Genomic DNA, 13,238 nt, shown 5'->3' on the forward strand with positions numbered 1-13,238 from the left:
CAAAGGTCTTGTCCTAAAACCCCTCAACAGAATGGATTGGCCGAAAGAAAACATAGGCATATCATTGAGACCACTAGGACCTTGCTTATTTCTCAAAATATTCCTAAGAACTTTTGGGCTGAAGCAGCCCTCGCTTCTGTTTACCTGATAAACCGCTTACCATCTAGGATATTAGGAAAAATATCCCCTTTTGAGATCTTATATAAACTTGAACCTGATTATAAGAGGTTACGTGTTTTTGGGTGTAAATGTTTTATTCTTACGGATAAAAATGACAAGCTCTCTCCCAAAGCTATCCCCTGCGCCTTTCTTGGGTATTCCGAAACTCAAAAAGGATTTCGTTGCTATGATCTTCGAGATGATAAGTTATATGTTTCTAGAAATGTAACGTTCTTAGAAAATGAGAGTGGATTTGAAAAAAATGTTTCTCAACAAGAAAATTTTGATTACTCATACCTTTTTTATTTATTGGCTAGTAATGATGATATATCTAGTGATGATGATGTATCATCAAATCACGATGAGGAAATTGATGGTGATGTCGAAGAACATAACCCTCTCAATGATCAAGAAAACAGGATTTTAAGTGATCCGATAACCTACTCCCGTAGAAATCAAGACACCTTTAGAAGTGTCATTGACCAATATAGTGAGCTTGTACCTACTCTCGATCACCGGAGATCTGAGAGGAATAGGAGACCGCCAACTCGTTTTGTCTCTTTTGATTCATTTTCACCTCGGTATAGGGCTTGTCTTAGTGTCATTCACTCTTATTTTGAGCCAAGGAATTTTGAAGAAGCTAAAAAATGTATAGAATGGCAAGAAGCCATGCAAAAAGAACTTAGTGCTCTCAAAAGAGCTGAAACTTGGGATTTCCAAACTCTACCCATAGGAAAGAAAACTATAGGTTGTCGATGGGTTTTTAAAGTTAAAACTAAAAGCGACGGATCCCTGGAAAGGTATAAAGCTCGCTTAGTTGCAAAAGGGTATGGGCAAGAGTATGGAATTGATTATGAAGAAACTAGTGTTATTAAAAACGCGCCTCAAGGCGCAAAAAGCGCGTCTCGCCTCAAGGCGAGGGACTTCATGCCTTGAGGCGCATGGGTAAAGCGCAAAACCTATGAGGCGTGCGCCTCATAGGCCTTGAGGTGCACGCCTCGAGGCGAGGCGCGCCTCAGAATGAGGCGTACACACCTCAATTGATTTGGTCAAATGAGGGTCAAAACCCTCATTCGACCAAAAACTAGGGCTTAAACAAAGCCCTACTGACTCTTTTATGTTATTCCTTTACTTTTTTTCTCACCCTATCGCTGTTTTTTTTCTCACGACCTTCTCTCCCTCACGGCAGCCTTCTCTCCCTCACGACAGAGCATTCTCTCTTGTGGTGGAGACCAGAAACAGGTACGGGTTTTCTTTTCTCTCTCGTTCTCCTCTTCTTCTTCTTCTTCTTCTTATCTCTTCTCTCCTCTCTCACGTGATACAACATTCTCTCTCTCTCGCGTGATACAGTCGGCCCTCTCTCTTTTTCATTTTTGCTTTTTTCTCAACCCTGTATCTGTTTTTACCCATCTTTGTACAGTTTAATGTTGTATCACGTGAGAAACTTGAGAAACTTTTTCAACTCGCAGCTTCACATTCATTTGTCCAGTTGAGAAACTTGAAATCACAGACGTGAGATATGAGGAGATACATGTTGTCTGGTATGACTGCATGACTCCATGCATATTCTACCAGCCCCTTTGAGTTGAAGTATGAATCTGTTTCTGGGTTCCCCACTTGCATCATGACTCGGGTCAACAGCATTAGTTGCTAGCTAGCTAGCTAGTGGTAACAAACTAACGCTTGCACCTACATGTGTTGCTTTATATATGTGCCATTGAACTATGTTTTCTTTTCTCTGTCTATTGATTTAGAACGCATGTAACCAGATGCAAAATGGCACGTTATTTGAATCATTCTAGCAGTACATTATGTGTTTTCTATAGATCCAAACTCAAAGGCCAAAACCAATCCTTGGATCATGTTTATTATGTGCATTCTGTGCTTATTTTTCATGTGGTAAAGTTGACCAACAATAAAAGATGTAGGATGGGATTTTTTTTTTTTGTTGTTGCATTAATGTTACTTTTACATGTTAATCTCATATTTTTTCTGTATTTATTTGAGATTTTTTATTTTTTGTTGGTTATTGCTTCATCAATAAAGCATTTCTTATTTATTTATAATTTTAGATAATTTTTATATATTTTTTTAAGTTTTAATAAAAAAAAATTGAGGCTTACGCTTTGCGCCTCGAGGCTTACGCCTCGCCTCAGATTTTGGTGGAGCGCCTCGCTACGCCAAAACGCTTTTCACAACACTGGAAGAAACCTTTGCTCCTGTAGCCCGAATGGTTACAGTTAGATGTCTCATTACCATTGCATCTATTAAAAATTGGAATATTTTTCAAATGGATGTAAAAAAATGCTTTTTTAAATGGTGACCTTAACGAAGAAGTGTATATGGAAGCCCCACCAGGCATGACGATTCCTAAAGATAAAGTTCTTCGTCTTCGAAAGGCTCTTTATGGTTTGAAACAGGCCCCCAAAGCCTGGTATGACAGATTTACCAGTGTAATGCTGGAAAATGGTTTCTCCTCATGTTATACTGACACTGCTTTATTTACTAGGAAATCTACAGCAGGGATTGTAATATTGTTACTATATGTTGATGACATGTTGATTACAGGTGATGATGTTCAAGGAGTCAAGGGTATTAAGTCCGTCTTGACTTCAAAATTTGAGATGTCAGACTTAGGTTTTCTGACATATTTTCTTGGAATTGAGGTTGCCTATTCGCAACGAGGTTATTTTCTATCTCAGTCTAAACTTGCTTGTGAGATTATTGACAGATCAGGAATCTCTGATGACAAAGTATGCGAAACTCCTGAAGTTGTGGGAGCCAAAATGAAGATTGACGATGGTGTCCCTCTAACCGATCCTACTCCCTACAGGCAGTTGGTAGGTTCTTTAATGTATCTTAGCATTACTCAACCTGATTTGTCACATGCTATACACATCGCCAGTCAGTTTCAGCATGCTCCTACAACCGTTCATATGAGTGTTGTGCTTCGCATTATCAGATACTTGAAGGGAACGGTGAATAAGGGAGTATTCTTATCCTCTTCTTCTGAATTAAAATTGCTTGCTTATACTGACTCAGATTGGGGAGGTGACCCTAGTAACCGTCACTCCACCACTGGCTTTTGTATTTTCTTAGGAGAATCTTTGATCTCATGGCGATGTAAAAAGCAACAGAAGGTCTCCTTATCATCCACTGAAGCCGAATACAGAGCCATGACATCTACCACCATGAAAATAGTATGGATTAGACGCCTTTTGGAAGATATGGGAGTCGTTGTCAAAGAACTAACAAAGCTTTGCTGTGACAATAAAAGTGCAATCTACATTGCCAAGAACCACACATTTCACGAGCGAACAAAGCATATAGAGATGGACTGCCATTATGTCAGGGAAGAATACTTGAAGAAGGTCATTGATCTACCATACGTGACGTCTGAGTATCAACTTGCGGACTTCTTCACAAAAGCACTTTGTTCGCCTAGATTTCATTTCCTTCTTGACAAACTTGCGGTTATCACACCGTAAGTTTGAGGGGGGGTGTTAAAATGTATACTCAAAAAACCTTATTGTAAGTATAAATATATATACTTATATACATAGAGATACGTATACATATGTTATATGTATACGTATCTCTATATATAAGTATATATATTTATGCATTTTCCCTTTTTTACCCGAAAAGGGTATTTTAGTCCTTTTACTGTTTTGCGCATATTCCAATTGAAATATGTTGTAACTTTTTTCTTTATTTTTTTTCCTTTTTGTAATTTCAAAAAGGTGCATTGGGGGTCTCCCCAATAGAGTCGTTGGGGAGCCCCCAACGGTCACAATTGTGACCGTTGGGAGCTCCCCAATGACTCCTTTGGGGAGCCCCCTTGCACCTCCCATTTCTTGTATAAATAGGGGTGTTCCCCCTTGTAAATCCTCAAGCTTGAGAGTCTCAAGCATTTCCTCTTTCTTTATGAAACACATGCATTATTGCATGTTTATTATTTTTACGCTTTTCGCGTATTGTGTTCAAGTGTTGTGAAAGTGCCTTCGTGCACTTCTTTTTTTTAAAGTATTTATGCTTGTATGCGTATTGTCTCTTCATAGACAATTTTACATACGGTTCGTGAAGAAGGTAGCCAGAGGTCACATCCATGAGTACTGAGTTGAGCCTTTAACCATTTAACCACAGATAACAATGTATGTTCATGTGTTTGCATCCAATCCAAAAATACCCACATCAGGTTGTAGACTTGTAGTGGCACCCAGAATTTTATTCTCTCCCTTCTCAAATTAGCACAGGGTCGCTGCGGAGAAACAATTCACTTTTTCTAAACTTTCTGGTGCTAACATTCATAAGGCATCCATGAAGGACTCTATAATTTGTTGAGAGCACAAGAAAGGTCAGCATATTAAGGCGCATTTGAATCTCCGTTTGTGACCGTCCACGGGACGCACCAAGCGCAGGCCCCATGTGCGTCCATGCTCCCATGAAAATGCGGGAAGCGTGGACGCAATATTAGTGTGTTCTATGAACGCTTATTTGGTGTCTGCCACTGCTCCGTGCACCAACCCCCCCACCCACCCCCACCCACACTGAACAGTGGTGGACAGACACTCTAGGACAAAAAAAAACTGTTTTTTTTGGGGCGTGGACAGTGCGTCCTGTCCTGTTCGCGGACGTGCGTGGACGTCCCAGCACGTCCTATCGACATGCGTCCACCATTCTTCAAACACACCCTTAATCTCCACACAAGCAGTGTACATCAACAACTACCATATATAGAGGAAAACATCACAAAAGTTTTATGCATACAATCCATTTAAACGACAACAACAAACAACAACAACAACTACGCCTTCATCCCAAAACAATTGGGGTCGGCGATATGAATCAAAAAAGAAAATCATTATGGGTCTTCCACATGAATCCTTCTCCTCCAATCATTTCTATCCAATGCCATGTCCTCGGTGAGGTTCAAAGCATTCACATCATTTCCTATCATCTCCATCCATGTCTAACTAGGCCTACCCCGACCTCTTTTAACTAATATATTTTCCCATTTCTCCATCCTTCTAACTGGAGCATCATTAGGCCATCGCCGAAGATGTCCAAACCACCGTAAACGATTCTCTCTCATCCTATTTTCAATGGGTGCAACGTCTACCTTCTTACGTATCTCTTTGTTCCGAATCTTATCTTTTATTGTATTTCCACACATCCATCTAAGCATACACATCTCAGCTACACTCATTTTTTGAATATGATGTCTCTTGGCAGCCCAACATTCCGTACCATATAGTAAAGCGGGCCTAATAGTCATCCTATAAAACTTTTCCTTCAACCGCAATGGCATTCTACGATCGCACAACACTCCAGTTGCACTTTTCCATTTCATCCACCCAACCTTTATCCTATGATTTACATATCCATCAATTTCTCCATACTTTTGAATGATAGATCCTAAATATTTGAAACAATCATCTACCGGTATTTCTTGCTCACCAAGCTTCACTACACTCCCATCACTACTTCGTTGCTTACTAAACTGACATTCCATATATTTTGTCTTACTCTTACTCAACTTAAAACCTCTTGCTTCCAATGTTTGTCTCCATAATTCTAACTTAGCATTAACCCCAGCTCTAGACTCATCAATCAAAACAATATCATCAACAAACAACATACACCACGGCACATTTTCTTGAATTGATCTCGTAAGCTCATCCATCACTATAACAAATAAGAAAAGGCTTAAAGTAGATCCTTGATGTAACCCAACCGTTATAGGAAAATTAGTTGTCACCCCTCCATAAGTGCGGACATTGGTTACTACTCCTTCATACATATCTTTAATTATACTAATGTACTTGAGAGAAACACCTTTCTTCATCATTGTCCACCAGAGAACGTCCCTAGGTACTCTATCGTATGCCTTCTCCAAATCAATAAAAACCATATGCAAATCTTTGTTCCTCTCTCCATATCTCTCAATAAGCTGTCTAAGAAGATATATAGCTTCCATAGTTGATCTTCCAGGCATAAAACCAAATTGATTCTCCGATATCATGACAACCTTCCTCAACCTGGACTCAATCACCCTCTCCCAAAGTTTTCATGTGCTATATATTTCCAAATTCCTTTGGAACATTCTACTAAAGCTATCATAAAGGGGACAGAAATAATAAATATCAGTTGAGATTAGAGCAAAGATGCAAAGATTCACAAAGAGTGACACAGTTGAACCATATGTGCATGCATACGTATTATATATATATATATATATATATATATATATATATATATATATATATATATAACTTCTACAGCCCGTACTTGCATCAGGATATAATTTCCACAGAAAACCAAAATCCCAATGAAAACCGAAATTCTTAAACAATGATAAACTAATACTATTTGATAAACAAAAGGGAACATCAATAGAACATCATGTAACGGTTTACAACAAGTCCCTGAAGAGACAATGCAAAAGAGAGTGCGTAATTAGGGCAACAAACAGAGTGGATTTCTAGCTAGAGAACAAAGACTCGTTCAATTCAATCTTAACGATCTCTCCATCATCGAAGCGATCCTTCCTCGGCGGGGAAGGCGAAGTGGGCGGCCTAGGAGGACCTCTCCCTTTCTTCTTGTTCCTGGGTCTCGCCTGACACATCACCACAAAACCCTCAATTCATCTACCAAATTTCCCCTCAATTCTATCACCAATTACAATTCAAAACACGCAGAGTGAAAACAATCAAAATCAAGCGAAAGAAAAATCCCCGAGTTTGCGAAAGTGGGAAAGAAAGCAAACTCACATTGCCAAAAGAGTGCCTGAAACGCTTCCCTTTGGCGGTCTTCTTATCTCCGCGACCACAATAAACTAACGAACACCCAACAACAAAGGTACCATCAATACTTAGAATCAACTGAGAGAGAGAGAAAGAGAGAGAGTATACCGGGAAGGTGGGTTTGAGTGAGGGGGGCAGCAACCAAGGAGAGGGGAGAGTGGGAAGATATGGAGAGAGGGAATCCCACAGACTGCCTCGTGATAGAGAGTGAAGACAGAGCATCGGGATTATGGCGATGGGTGAGCATAGGAAGAAGGTTTCCGACGAGCGTTAGCGCCATCTCTCTGCGTCGCCACACGCACCCCTTAGCCTCTCCCCTAACCGGACAGGATAAGAGTGAGCAGCAGTCCTCCCGTCCCTCTAATATGGCTCTCCATCCCCTGCAAACGGATCGGGTTCGCGGGATTTTCTTGCGGAGATCCGAATCCCAAATGCAAGAACCATGTCTGAGTCTGAATGGATGCTAATCAGATCCAATGTGGTAAAGTTGAACCTGGATTTGAAATATGTATAGTAATATTTAAAAATAAATAAAAAAACAAACAATTTACATGCGAAAAAGAAATATAATTGGATTAGGCATTGATCTGAATCCGAATCTGATCCATCTTAAAATACTGATCTGAATCCAAAAACAATCCGACTTAACATATCCAGATCCAGAATTCTCTATGAAGAGTTCCTGTTGATGTGGGTGAATAAATGCTTTTAAAAGTAGAGTTTTAATGCATTGTTTGAGCCTATCTCCGATGCATCGTTCACGAAAAACGGAAAAACTACCCTCTCGATCCGTTTGCCCTTGGAGAGTCGACCAACCTTGGTTGAGCATCAAAGGTCTCCTCCACTGTGCTAAACCGCTTGGGCCTGTCTAGCTAAGTTTTTAAAGGTCGAGAATCTAAGTGCATGAGCAAGGTGCTTGTTTTGCTTTTGTTTCGAGTGCATTCCTTTTGATTGTTGGCATCCAAAGTGATGGTTGGGTTTCGATGAAACATGTAGGCGAGTATAGAGGTGCACAACAAGCTAAGCTAGCTCGAGCTCGACTCAGTCTTGACTTGTTTAAGCTCAGTCCGAGCTCATCCGTGAATATAAATGAGCTTTAACACAAGTCCAGGCTCAGTGTGCATAAACGAGCCGAACATAAATTAATGAGCCAAGCTTGATCAAGTTGTTGAACTCGATTAAGCTCAGAAAGCTTGACTAGGCTCGAATAAAATACATGTAATATGTTTTCAATTTAATTCTTAAGAGTTACTGTTAGCTTACTAGGTAGGGCATTAGGGACGCTAATATAGTGGTTTTACAAAGCAGGTTTTATGTTCCCCCCCCCCGAACAGGGCAGTTAGCTACATCTCATGCTCGGGGTCCCAAAGAGCACCACGTATGTAAGCATGTGTGTCTCGTATCCCCATGTTTGTCAGTATTAATTAGCGTTGGAGTTTGATGCGATTGCAAAGACTTAAGTACCCTCTCCTCCATTGGTGCCAAAAAAAATGACGATTCTTGAAAAGGAGTGGTTGTAAAGACTTAAGTGCCCGAAGATGATTATTTAAGACCCAGTCTCTGCACTGCAGGATTATCTGAGAAAGAAATCTCCCCTGGAGGAGGACATGAACATCAACCCTTTCACACACACTCTCCTTTCTATTTATGCTTCTATGCACATCCAACAGAAGATCTTACATTGCTCCATCAAGCACCGGCTGACCTGCACATTGACTGTTGTGGAGCCTGATTCAGAGTTTTTACCCTTACAGGAGGAGGGTTTGGGGGTTCATCCCAGCGTGGGTAACATCATTCAACTAAATGAGTTGTAGATCCTGATTCAGAGTTTTTACCCTTATAGGAGAGGGGTCTGGGGGCTCCTCCCAACGTGGGTAGCATCATTCAACTTGAAAACTTGTGGAGTCTGATTCAAAGTTTTTACCCTTACAGAAAAGGGGGGTCTTAGGGCTCCTCCCAGCGTGGGTAGCATCATTCAACTTGATGAGTTGTGGAGTCTGATTCACAGTTTTTACCCTTATAGGAGGAGGGTTTGGGGGCTCCTCCCAATGTGAATAGCATCGTTCAACTTGATTTGTTGTGGAGCCTGATTCAGAGTTTTTGCCCTTACAGGAGAAGGGTTTGAAAGCTCCTCCCGATGGTCATCCGACGAAACAAATTTGAGCCATCAAAAATGCCAGTTTAAACTTTTCATCATCATCTTCTTCTTCTTCCTTCTCCGTAAAACACTGTAAAACCCTCTCTCTCTAGAGAAGAAATCAAGGGAGGCAAAGAGTTCCCCCTGGAGAAGGCCATGAACATCAATCATCTCACTCTCTCTCCCTTCTCTCTCTACTTATGTGCACATCCAACAAACGATCCAACATTTCTCCATCAAACATCGACTGACCTGCACACTAACTGTAGCATCGTTCAACTTGATGAGTTGTGAAGCCTGATTTAGAGTTTTTGCCCTTACAAGAGGGGGGTTTGGGGGCTCCTCCCAGCGTGGGTAACATCATTCAACTTGAAAAGTTGTGGAGTGTGATTCAAAGTTTTTACTCATTCATATTTTAAAGTATTAGATCTCATGTTTGAACATCCACGCATGTACAGTTTGCTTTCATCATGTTCAGTTGCTTTCTAGATTATACTTTGAATTCTGGTGCATTTTAGATTTATCGATTTGTATGTAACTAGAGCTCATTTTAATCTGATTTTTTTACTTTAACTTCATGCATATGTCTTCATGCTCTCCACCAAAAATCAGATCATTCTGAGTTTGTTTGACCCACTTTAAAAATCGAGATTCAAAACTTGTTATTTTGCACCGTCAGGATTTTAGCAGAATCAGGACCAACTTGCGGGAGTGATTTCTCCCTAACCAGAGATGATTTTTCCGATCCGTAAAAAAGGTTGTTTTCTAAATTGAATGTAGTTTGTTTATACCAAATTTCAGCGATTTCTATGGTGTTTTCATACCAGTTTTGGGTCGAAAACCATAACCCTGTGTCATTTTAATGGCTCAGATTTTGATCCATTTTGTTTGAATTTTATTTCCCTAATGAGAGATCATTTTTCAATTATGTAAAACGGGTTCTCTTCGTTTATGTGTCTAGTTCATCTCTGTAAATTTTTAGAATTTTTCATGGTCAATTACTATTTTATTTTGATTAAATACCAGAACCTTGTATCCAGATTTTATAAATGTTCTAATTTTGGCCCCCATATCATGACTGTTGTAGCACTTCTTCAACAAATCGTTATTTGATTGGCAATATTCTTCAGCAAATTATTGTTATGATTTTTTGGGGTCTCTAATGAGTCCCTACTATGATTTGTAGTATTTTTGGGTCTCCAACGAGCCTCACAATGATTTATAGTGTTGTTCGGTCTTTTAACTATGATTTATAGTGCTTTGGGGTCTCCAACGAGCCCCACAACGATTTGTAGTGTTTTTCGGTCTTTTAATTATGATTTATAGTGTTTTCGGGTCTCTAACGAGATCCACAGCGATTTATAGTGTTGCTGGACCTCGCTATAGCGATTTGTAGTGTTTCTCGCTAAACACTACAGCGATTTGTGATATAAATCGCTATCCGAATCAAGACCAACTTGTGAGGGCCATATCTCCCTAATCAGAGATCGGATTTCAAATCCGTAAAAACTGGTGTCTTCGTTATGAAGTCTAGTTTATTCCTGTAAATGTTCAGCGATTTCTATGGTCATTTGATACCCCATTTAGATCAAAAACCAGACCCCTATCAGTCTGCCTTATTTGAGTGACATAGGTTTTTATTTCATTTTGTAAGAGTCATATATCTGTAACGGAAGATCATTTTCCAAATCCGTAAAAAGGGTTTTCTTACTCTATATGTCTAGTTTATATCTGGAAAGTTTTATAACTTTTTATGCTCATTTGATATTTCAAACGTGTTAAAAATCGAGACATGTTATTATTCTGTTTTAAGTGAGTGGATGGAAGTTAATTATAACTTGTTGGAGACATGTCTTGATTTTTAACACGTTTGAAATATCAAATGAGCATAAAAAGTTATAAAACTTTCCAGATATAAACTAGACATATAGAGTAAGAAAACCCTTTTTACGGATTTGGAAAATGATCTTCCGTTACAGAGATATGACTCTTACAAAATGAAATAAAAACCTATGTCACTCAAATAAGGCAGACTGATAGGGGTCTGGTTTTCGATCTAAATGAGGTATCAAATGACCATAGAAATCGCTGAACATTTACAGGAATAAACTAGACTTCATAACGAAGACACCAGTTTTTACGGATTTGAAATCCGATCTCTGATTAGGGAGATATGACCCTGACAAGTTGGTCCTGATTCGGATAGCGATTTATATCACAAATCGCTGTAGTGTTTAGCGAGAAACATTACAAATCGTTATAGCGAGGTCCAGCAACACTATAAATCGCTGTGGGTCTCGTTAGAGACCCGAAAACACTATAAATTATAATTAAAAGACCGAAAAACACTACAAATCGTTGTGGGGCTTGTTGGAGACCCCAAAGCACTATAAATCATAGTTAAAAGACCGAACAACACTATAAATCATTGTGAGACTCGTTGGAGACCCAAAAATACTACAAATCATAGTAGGGACTCATTAGAGACCCAAAAAAATTATAACAATAATTTGCTGAAGAATATTGTCAATCAAATAACGATTTGTTGAATAAGTACTACAACAGTCATGATATGGGGGCCAAAATTAGAATATTTATAAAATCTGGATACAAGGTTCTGGTATTTAATCAAAATAAAATAGTAATTGACCATAAAAAATTCTAAAAATTTACAGGGATGAACTAGACACATAAACAAAGAGAACCCGTTTTACAGAATTGAAAAATGATCTTCCATTAGGGAAATAAAATTCAAACAAAATGGATCAAAATCTGAGCCGTTAAAATGACACAAGGTGACAGGGTTATGGTTTTTGACCCAAAACGGGTATGAAAACACCATAAAAATCGCTGAAATTTGGTATGAACAAACTACATTCAATTTAAAAAACAACTTTTTTTATGGATTGGAAAGGTCATCTCTGGTTAGGGAGAAATCACTCCCGCAAGTTGGTCCTGATTCTGCTAAAATCCTGACGGTGCAAAATAACAAGTTTTGAATCTCGATTTTTAAAGTGGGTCAAACAAACTCAGAATGATTTGATTTTTGGTGGAGAGCATGAAGACATATGCATAAAGTTGCAGTAAAAAATTCAGATTAAAATAAGCTCTGGTTACATACAAATTGATAAATTTAAAATGCACCAGAATTCAAAGTATAATCTAGAAAGCAACTGAATATGATGAAAGCAAATTGCACATGCGTGGATGTTCAAACATGAGATCTAATGCCTTAAAATATGAATGGGTAAAAACTTTGAATCAGACTCCACAACTCTTCAAGTTGAATGATGCTACCCACGCTGGGAGGAGCCCCCAAACCCCCCTCCTGTAAGGGCAAAAACTCTAAATCAGGCTCCACAAGAGTCAATGTGCAGGTCAGTCGGTGCTTGATGAAGCAATGTAGGATCTTCTGTTGGATGTGCACAGAAGCAGAAAGAGAAGGGAGTCAGAGGGTTGATGTTCATGGCCTCCTCCAGGGGAGATTTCTTTCTCGGATAATCCTGCAGTGCAAAGACTGGGTCTTAAATAATCATCTTTGGGGCACTTAAGTCTTTTCAAGAATCCTCCATTGATTTCTTCTCTAGAGAGAGAGAGGGTTTTACAATGTTTTACGGAGAAAGAAGAAGAAGTCTTTAAAGAGTCAACATCATCTTCGACTTTCTGGATGGAGGACATGTTTGTCCTTTTTTTGAACTGTTTGTTTTTTCTTTTTTGAATGAAAGGCTTTTTTGTCATTTTCTCAAACCATCACTTTATGAGAAGAATAGCAAGAAAGGGTACTTAAGTCTTTGCAACAACACTAGAGTCCGATGCAAAGTTATGTCAACATACACAGGAATACGAGCCCCATGTGCTTGTATACGTGGTGCTCATTCAAAGCCCCGAACACAGACGTGGGATTCAGTGAATCATCGGGGGGGGAACATACACCACCCTCTCGTGGTTTTAGTATTTGTTTACTTTTTTGTGTCACAGTAAGCAACAAACATGGTTTGGCGCAGTGGTGGCAATGATTAGGGAGGTCAGGGATTGAATCCCACCTTCTCCTTGTATATGTCTTTTTAGAATGCTGTTCAAGCTAGGCTTGGCTCGAGCTCGGAACTGAACCGAGCATGAACAATGCCGTTGAAGCT

At 39.3% G+C, this 13,238-nt stretch overlaps 1 protein-coding gene across 1 annotated transcript; it reads right to left on the reverse strand.

Moving 5' to 3' along the window:
* Positions 1–6,530: 6,530 nt before the first annotated feature.
* LOC149823156 (small ribosomal subunit protein bTHXc-like) lies at positions 6,531–7,294 on the reverse strand. Its single transcript, XM_090018687.1, has 3 exons — positions 7,074–7,294; positions 6,933–6,997; positions 6,531–6,778 (listed from the first exon to the last, which is right to left on the reverse strand). The coding sequence occupies exons 1-3, from the start codon at positions 7,243–7,245 to the stop codon at positions 6,644–6,646; spliced, it is 372 nt and encodes a 123-aa protein (XP_089874813.1). The 5' UTR covers positions 7,246–7,294; the 3' UTR covers positions 6,531–6,643.
* Between the last annotated feature and the right edge of the window lie 5,944 nt (positions 7,295–13,238).

This window comes from Nuphar pumila, chromosome 10, assembly GCF_984573655.1.
Source record: "Nuphar pumila chromosome 10, dmNupPumi1.hap1.1, whole genome shotgun sequence".
NCBI lineage: Eukaryota > Viridiplantae > Streptophyta > Magnoliopsida > Nymphaeales > Nymphaeaceae > Nuphar > Nuphar pumila.

Coding starts and splice junctions, on each gene's coding strand:
- LOC149823156 (XM_090018687.1), bottom strand. CDS start 7,245: ATGGCGCTAACGCTCGTCGGAAACCTTCTTCCTATGCTCACCCATCGC. Junction 6,998..7,073: donor CACTCAAACCCACCTTCCCG/GTATACTCTCTC, acceptor GGTGTTCGTTAG/TTTATTGTGGTCGCGGAGAT. Junction 6,779..6,932: donor TCAGGCACTCTTTTGGCAAT/GTGAGTTTGCTT, acceptor GTGATGTGTCAG/GCGAGACCCAGGAACAAGAA.